Below are 9,226 nucleotides of genomic sequence, written 5' to 3' on the forward strand. Positions count from 1 at the left end.
AACAAGAATATGTTTATAAATAATTGCAGTTAATTATGAAAGCGCTAGTAAAACCGGTTAAATTTTCCACAGTTATCTGTAACTACTTAATCACGCTGACATGTAATTGAAAATCTATCAAAACATGCACAAATGAATGCATGTTTAGAAATTACATACTAGCATTCACCGTTTCTATTAATTCTATAGCAACAGTCTGTCTAAAACCAATAAAAAATGTACATTGCTTTAGTTTGCGCTGTCATTGTGGTCTTTTTACTAACTTGTCACTTCAAAAAGGATTCACAGATTGCTACGTATCTGCCAGGACCAAAACCAGTGTTGCTTTTCGGCAATGTTTTGGATTTTTTAACATCTACAACCAGTAAGTACTCGTTTTGTGATGTGATATGCGACGCACAAAGAAAAAGTGTAATTTTATTTAAATAAAGTAAAATTGTTCCAATGTACAGAATATTCCAAAACTTACACATAAACATGCAGCCTGAAATGCTTAGTTTTCAATTTGAACTCTGAAGATGGTTTTAGCTTATTTTTTTCCAAAAACATCGAAAAATGTAAGATGTAAATGAATTTGTAGTATACTAAGCTTATTATTCCTTACCACGTAAAATTAGAACTAATAACCAAAAATCATCGCTGTCATAATTTTTTCAATGGTTATTGTTTCAAAATAAGAAATTTCAATTTTTACACAAAAAGAGATTATAGTGTTTTGATATACGGAATTTTAATTAAATCTTGTAGGCTGTGTGCTGATGTAAGGATTTTTTATGACATTTCGTTTTATTTAATAAAATTTGACGTCGAAATTATGTCAGTGCCGCATTTTTCTCTTTATTAATAACAAAACTTAAGGTCAAATAATTGACTTAAAAGTGCAATGATTAGTTTTACGAAGGTTGTAATGGCTGATATGCATTTCTTATGTGGCCTTGACAATGATGTATATCTGTCTGAATACGTTTAACATAATTTAATAGTATCTTATGCGAAATTGCATCGAATATGATAATTTTAAGAAGCATATGACGGGGGGTTTACATCGACATCAGAGAACATCAGCAATTGTAAAAGTTTTGTTCCATAATACTTGTTTGGTTGTTAAAAAATGAAGGTTGTTTTAATTTAAAATTTCAAATTTTGTAATCAAGTTTGAAAAAAAAATAGCCAAGCATATGACAGTACTTACCCCACAGCCGGTCATGATGATCTGAAGTAATTAACTCTCAATTTACATTTTAAGGCATGTGCAAAATTTACATATCTTTAAACATTTCGGAAATATTAAACAAACAAAACCATCTTCAGAGTTCAACTGTTATCGTGCGGATGTTGCGTTATAAATTCCTATCCGTTGGTGTTTATGGTGGTGTATTGTAGACAATTTAATTTGTTCCTTTTTAATAAATAATACGTACGCCTATGTTCCTCTACAGCCCTAATTATAAATACCTATAAATAACACCACGCTACAAAAAAAATGTGTCAGTAATTGGAAAAACATACGATTTCATGATCTCATTGCATCATAATTCCGTAACCCTATAGTTGTAACCGTATACCCCGTAACCCCATAACGAGATGTAGCACAATAAACGCTATAGAAACGTACATCTCATATATCAGGAGTCCGAAACTACATGACTGTATGTTGCCAGGCTTCCTTAACCCCATGTTCGATAACATCGTAATCCTATACCCCATAATCCGGGGTGTGCGCAGTCATATCGATGAAACTTTTTGGGAACGTGGATCTCATATCTCAAGGGTTCGAAACTACATGACTGTGAGTTGTCAGGATTCCGTAACCCTATAACACAATAACCCCGTAACCCCATGACTATGACTTTGTTTATACGAAGATGTATAACTACGAAATTCTGAAGAATTAAATCTCTAGTCCTGTTAACTTCGTAATCCCCTAATCTAGGGCATGGAAGCTCTTGTAGACCCATGGAGCATACCACTTCTTTGACTCTCTACGGTGATTGTAAGTTTTTTTCAAAATCGTTCAAATAACAGTTTACGGGTTTATGAGGTTACGGGTTTATAGAGTTACAGGTTTATGGAGTTACGAACTTGTGATTATGGGATTGCGGGGTTGCGGGTTATGGGGTTACGGGGTTACGGGGTTGCGGGGTTATGGGGTTACGGGGTTATAGGGTTATGGGGTTAGGCTGGTTGTATAGGGTGACACTTAAGTTGGAAGAACAAAAAACACCAAAACATTCCAGGAAGGGTTTTAATAACAATAAAAACAAAACAAACAAAACAATGGTAACACAATAGACTCGAAAAAACATTATTGATTCATTTACACGCAACAGCGTACCGAGATTCAGGGAATGCGATATCCATAGCAAAATTTGGAAAGACTATCCATTATTAAATTAACCCGAGACTCTAAAACTAGGTAGACTGCTCAATGTGGAACCCAAGGGGAAACTGCCTTTTTCGGAGAACTTTCCTGAATTCGACACCGCGCTTCGACACGCCCATTTCTTGGGTTCCGAAGTTTCGGTTATCTTACTGGCGGGATCCCTGAATATCGGGACGCTTTGAGCGAATTTACAATTGTATGGATAATTTTGAGACTAAACTGAACTTACAAATAACCCTTCCTCTTGTGACTCAGTGTAGCAACACGGGATGGATTAGTCGATCTCATTTAATCTATACTTATAGCTTGGAAAATCCGCCTAAAAACCAGCCATTTGATCTATTATTATTTTCCTCACAACATTCTAACAACTTATTTAAATATCTTGGAATTCCTACTTCTTTTCGAATACATTTCGCGCGTTATTAGAAATATCGATTTTTTCCTTCACAATGGCCTAAACCGTCCAATGGTTTGGCCCAACACATGGCCCCGGCGGTGATAAAAGGCAATAGTCTCTCGACGACTTTATGGCGACGCTAAACCTACTTGAAAACCCTTAACTTTTCAATAATTCGTGTTGAATTAACAAATAACTACCAGCGTTCCGGCAATTGGTTTCCTGATGTCAGGATCAAAACATGAGCTGATCCGAAAATTCTGACCTTAGATTCGTATCCAGCGCGACATAATACTGTAGGATACACTGGTTTAGTCCACGGCCCAGTTCACTTTTTTTGTGGCGCCGTGTAATTATTTTAATATTTCTTTGTATCGTTTTAGAATTCCTTACCAAGTTGGTGGAATATGTAGAAACGTACGGAGAAATAGTTAGGATTCACTTGAGTTTTTCTCGAGATTTTGTGTTAGTAACGGACTACAAATTGACGGAACGCGTGCTGTCTTCCACGAAAATGTTAGATAAATCTTTTCTTTATGACTCTTTTGATAACTGGTTGGGAACAGGCTTACTTACAAGTACAGGTACAACGAATACATTTGAAACATTTTAAGTGCAATGTATAAGAGGGTACTGTTTTAGGTGCAAAATGGAGAAGTCGTAGGAAAATGATAACCCCTTCCTTTCATTTCACGATTCTAACCCAGTTTATCAAGACCTTCGAATCCGTGGGCGACAATTTTATAGCGAAACTTGAGAAGTTGGTAGGAAAACCCAGCGTGGACATATATCCATGGGTGTCTCTCTGTACTCTGGACATCATATGTGGTAAGTTCTAAAGAAATAAGCTGAAGAACATTTGATTGAACGTCTTCTGGGTTGGACGAATTTTTGAAGTCAGCAACTCAAAGACAAACTGTTGGTTCAGATATGTCAATGACTTGAAACTTTTTTCACCCAAGTGTCATAGATATAGACTCAGAGTTTGACCAAAGAGCGATGTGTCTCTCGAAACGTCAAGGAGTATTCGGCCATTGACAATTGTCAAAGAATTCTGCAGACTAAGCTTCCAAGAGTGAAGTGTTTCTACTGCGAGCAGAAAATCAGCGGTCGGAAAACCAATTTATACAGTGTACAGAGACTGTAATCTCCAACAACTATTTTATTCCTACTACTCTTACTACTGTTTAGTGTTGTTTCAGAGGCAGTTATGGGAACTTCTGTCAACGCTCTAGACCACGGTGATTCGGAGTACGTTCATAGTGTGAAGACCATGTGCGCCATAGTCATGGACCGTGTATTCACTCCGTTTCACAAGTCGCTGTACCCACTCACCCCTAATTACTTTAGAGAAAAGAAAGCCCTGAAGGTCCTTCATTCGCACACGGACAAAGTGATAGATAAAAAAATTAATAGTAAGTCTGCTGAATCCGTCAGCGACAGTGAAGATTTTGGTGGTAAAAGGAAAGTTGCATTCTTGGATCTGCTGTTGGAGAGCACTATAGACGGTAAGCCGCTCACTAGAGCTGATTTGAGGGAAGAAGTGGACACGTTTATGTTTGAGGTAAGTCTGTTCTCATGTTTAAGTAACTACAGAAAATATTTTTAAGTTTCTTGCAATAATATACGCGAGATATAATCTACAAAGTGTGTTAGATTGTCACTGCCATTCAATACAAAAGCAGGACCAGCGTCATAGTAAGTGAAACGAAGTTTTAACTAATGACATTGTGGGAAACCACTACTCTGCGGACCGATGCCACACTCAAATCATATCTAGCTAGATCATTTCACCTATGGCATACTGATAAATTTGATTGGGGAAAGAGCATAGCCGCTTGCTAGATATAGTGGTGGTAATTCAATGCTGGTTGGGACTTTAGACAGCAGAGTAGTTGGTTTGTAAAATTAGGCTTGTAGCGGTACGCTACAATTACATTTAGTAGCTGCCCCAATAAATATATTTTGCTCTCTGGGAATTTACGAGCCATATAAATTATACGTTGAATTATTATCCGAGACTATCCCAAATAAATGCATTTAGCAAATGAGGTTAGAATAAGTAAGCTGTAAACATAAATTAGTTGTTGTTTATTAGGGTTCATAATCACAAACCGAGTAGGTAATGACCCGGATAAGTGTTAATTAGGATAGGGTCATAATAGTAGGTATCTGACGACAAAGATAAAACCGAAACATTTTGAAGCATGAAGGAGAAGTCTTGAAGGCTAGTTCCTGCTCGGTTGTGTCTCGTGTTACCACCGAAATTAGTAGAAGTTTTTCATGCTACTTAGAGTTTTTCCCCTCACTTGAAGACCAAACCACTAAAGGCTTAAAGTGTTAGGTGGGGTGTAACTTTATACAAACAAAACAAAGCTGAAGGTAGCTACCTTTGCTTTGTTTTCTCAAATTCCGTTGCGAAAAATTATTTTTTTTATTTTCTTACGGTTGGACACGCCAGTGTATTTAAACAAGGCGGTAACAAATTCGATCATTCTCATTTCGCCGAATTAAAATTGGGCTGTTTGTTCTTGCCAAATTAGAAAATCCTGTTTTCGTATCTCATCAGGTGGATTGATATTACGAAGGTCATCTAAACTAGGCCAATGTCAAGGTCACTGACACTGAGGTTCACAAGCTAAACACGGTGCTTTAAAGAAATAGTAACACATTAGATTAATAAGTATTTTTACTGTATTTTATTATGTACTTTTTATAAAACAGCAAATACAGGCTGAGCAGCAAACGGTGATCAAAAATAAATCCTCGTATTCCTTGGTGAATTTCATATAAAGTTTTTATCTAGGACGCTTCGTTGAAAAGATACAAGTTGTTAAACTTACAAAATGTTTTTAAATTCTTTAAATAATTTAAAAACCAGTAAGTGATATAATTTCAGATTGGACACATGGATTTATGTAAATATTGTCCAAAATCGGAGGCTTTCTCCTAAAATTTAGATGCTCCAGTGTCAGAAATAGTACGCCAATGCTTTATGGTAACAATCATGATATTTTCGGATTCGTCTTTCAATTTTCTACAAATTACTACTTTATTATGTTTTTCGAAAAAAGCATGATTTTCGAGTAGAACTTATTCGAATAAAAGTAGGCTGTGATAGCAACTTTGACGTTTCAAATTATTTCACTTACTAGTTTTTAAATTATTAAAAAATAAAAACATTTTTTTAAGTTTAATACCCTGTATCTTTTTAACGAAACTTCCTAGATAAACACTTTATAGATGAAAGACCCCTTAAAATTCACCAAAGAATACGAGGTTTCATTCTTGATCACCGTTTGTTAATCACCCTGTATAATTAAAACACAAATTAGTTTTATCTATTTACAGTAAGTAACGTATGCCTCATCACATACCAATATTAGTTAATATTTAACAAATCATGCAAAAAGTATTAATTTTTTAAAAACACACGATAATTTTTTTAATGGTTCGGCTTCGTTCGCATGGACTTCAAAAAAGTGTGGTGACTTTAAAATAATAAGTCTTAAAGTCACAGAAAAATAACTGTCTCTCACTTAACGTTTCGTTCTGTATTTTTAGATTCTCGAGCTAATCGTGGATTAAGATTTTATTATACGTTGTCCATATATGATTATAGAAACTTACTAATTATAGAAAATCATAGACTTCAACACCAGTAATACGAATATTACATTTTCCAAGCAAGTGTTGTTAAGTGGTAATTAGATAAATAAATAAGTAATTAGTTTTACTCATTATATTGAACATCCCAGCTAATATTTCCAGGGTCATGACACAACTGCGTCTGCCATTACGTTCGCCCTTTATACTTTGGCCACCAACCCGGATGTACAGGTTTGTAAAAAGTTAAAATTTGTACTAGAAATATTTACATGGCGTTTGTTTGTAAACAACATGTATCTGTCTAAGGCTGATAGTATTCGTCAAAATAAAAAAAACAATTTATATAATCATACCCTTTAAAATGCGCTATAAGCTACAGCCCTAACGGGTAAATTGAAGGGTTAAATTTTAATTCGCTGCAGCTTTAACAAAATGTTCAAATGAAATGCTGATATCTTCTGTTAAATCTTTGGTGTTGAAATAAAATTTATATACGATTCTGAAAGGGTAAGAAATGTTTTCAATCATAATTTGTCTATTTTCAATTTTTTCAGAAGTTGGAAGTAAAGGTAGTCAACCATTTTCCAGATATTTAGACAAAAATGTGCTAACCCACCAAATTACATAGCACAAAAAAGGGCCTATGCTACCATAAGTATTTGGAACCCAGAAATCGAAACTGCCATGGAAAATGCTCTATCATCATTTTCCAGTTGTTTTTAAATTGCTAAAAACCATCTTCAAAACGTAAAAAGCAGCAAAAATTCAATATTTGGTAGGTTTCTCAGTAGTTAGTAGCAGGAATCAGTTTTTGTAAGGTATTTGTTACATGCAAGGTAATTCACAATTTATCCAAAAAAATTTGGGAATAGATGCGTCACGAAAAATGGAGTCAATATCGTAAAGAAATGCTTTGTAAAATTTTTATAATTTCCGAGAAATTATTGAAGTTGTAGTATTTTCAACCTTTACATGGCTGGACTACTGTAGTCTCTAACATTATTCGCTCACGTGGTCCCAGGCGACTCCAAATACTGAAATCCGATTTTACTACATATTATCGTTGTTGCGATAGTATTTACATTAGTTTTTCAAGTGTCAAGAATAGCTTACTCGGAGTTAATGGATATCGTTTTATATAATTTCAGGTTTTACAGTGGACCAGTCTTCAGTGCCGTGCAGAAGTGTATTTCTAAATCATTTTCGAATTGCCCTTTCTGACTTTTTTTACAAAATTGTATTTGTAAGAGTTTGCTGTACATTCAAATATTTTGGATATGTTCTGAGTCACCCTTTATACATAAACAATTTGAGAAAAACTGTGCTTATGAAATTCCGGGGTACCACAAGGCTCTGTAATAGGCCCTCGTTTATTTTCTTTATTCATTAATGATATAGTCGAAAACTTTTACCTTAATGTCTTACTTTATGGGACGTGGAGAGCCTACAGGTGCGCAGAAAATAAAAAATAACCTTTTTGACGAGTATTGGCAGCCTTCGAAGTTTGTTACGTTGTTTTTTATTCCCTATATAGATATTAACGCATGAAGACATTTTTATTGCAGCAAAAAGTCGTAGAAGAGCAAAAAACCATTTTTGGCAGCAACCAGAAAGCATATGTAACGGCATCGGACCTTCAGAATATGAAATATTTGGAACTGGTCATAAAGGAGACCCTAAGACTATATCCTTCGGTGCCAATCATTGGAAGAAAGCTAAACGAAGATGTAAAATGGGGTACGTAAAATAATTATTTCGTTTACAGATAATAAAAGATATTCACTTTAGTTAAAACTAAAAACTAAGCCTCCTGAAGCAAAGATTTATAGAGCATGCCTGTAATTTCAAAATTTAAAATGAATTTCGGATAAAATAAAAGTACAAGAATACGAAAAATTGGTAACATTATTATTTATTTAATGATATTGTGGGACTAAAGCCCCATCCAGTATTGGATTAGGCCTGCAATATCTAGTAAATAGCTAAGGTTAGTAGGTCGCTATCTGTCAGTAGGGACAACGCAATGCTATGTACCAGTAGACATTAAGTAACAACTGCTTTGCATATACTTTTTCATTATTCATTTTTTTACTATTTAACCAGTGAATTTGTTCGCAGATGACATCACACTTCCTAAAGGTCAAGCTATAACTCTGTTCATTTTCGGCATACACAGAAGTCCCAAATATTTCCCCGACCCGTTGAAGTTTATCCCTGAAAGGTTTGAAAACTACGAGGGCAAAGAACCGTTCTCTTATATCCCGTTCAGCGCTGGACCTCGGAACTGCATAGGTAACTGTTCCTTGTCTTTGTCAAGCTAAGAACTCTGTATCGTAATTTTATAGGCCAAAAATTTGCTATGATGGAATTGAAAACCACCCTGTCGAAAGTGATAAGGAATTTTGAACTGCGTCCTTCTACGCCCGAGCATGTATTACTACTGGCTCCTGAGACTATACTGCTATCCAAGAACGGCGTCAGAATTTCCATCAATAGAAGGAAATGGGAATAGATTTTTATTGTATTTATTTGATTTTTATAGTGATTGTACCTAATTCTTAGTGATGTTTGAGATAAATGTAAATATACTTTAAATGCAAAAACTTTATTTTCTATACATGGATATAATTTGCTTAAGATCATATGGAATAGTAACTCTGAGTAAAAAGGTTCAACGACTTCTGCGTTACATTGGGGGCATAGTTCTAAACGACGATTTTAATTCTTCAATCACACCTGCCAGATTGCTCATGAATTATGTTTGTGGCATTGTGGAAGGCTTGCACTAGGTGTTGTTAACTATTGGCTGGTTATTCTCTTCATAAATCCTCGCA

The 9,226-nt window shown here is 35.0% G+C and overlaps 1 protein-coding gene across 2 annotated transcripts; it reads left to right on the top strand.

Annotated features, from left to right (window-relative positions):
- Positions 1-94: 94 nt before the first annotated feature.
- Positions 95-9,226, top strand: LOC111691345 (cytochrome P450 4V2-like). Of its 2 annotated transcripts, XM_023453984.1 has the most exons (8): positions 95-364; positions 3,167-3,367; positions 3,426-3,611; positions 3,986-4,347; positions 6,555-6,623; positions 7,958-8,129; positions 8,511-8,684; positions 8,738-9,226. In XM_023453984.1, exons 1-8 carry the CDS (start codon positions 217-219, stop codon positions 8,902-8,904), a joined length of 1,479 nt encoding a protein of 492 aa, XP_023309752.1. In that variant the 5' UTR covers positions 95-216; the 3' UTR covers positions 8,905-9,226. The 2 variants fall into 2 exon arrangements, with proteins under 2 accessions (XP_023309752.1, XP_023309753.1); XM_023453985.1 differs by lacking the exon at positions 3,167-3,367.

This window comes from Anoplophora glabripennis, unplaced genomic scaffold (assembly GCF_000390285.2).
Source record: "Anoplophora glabripennis isolate ALB-LARVAE unplaced genomic scaffold, Agla_2.0 scaffold188, whole genome shotgun sequence".
Taxonomy (NCBI): domain Eukaryota; kingdom Metazoa; phylum Arthropoda; class Insecta; order Coleoptera; family Cerambycidae; genus Anoplophora; species Anoplophora glabripennis.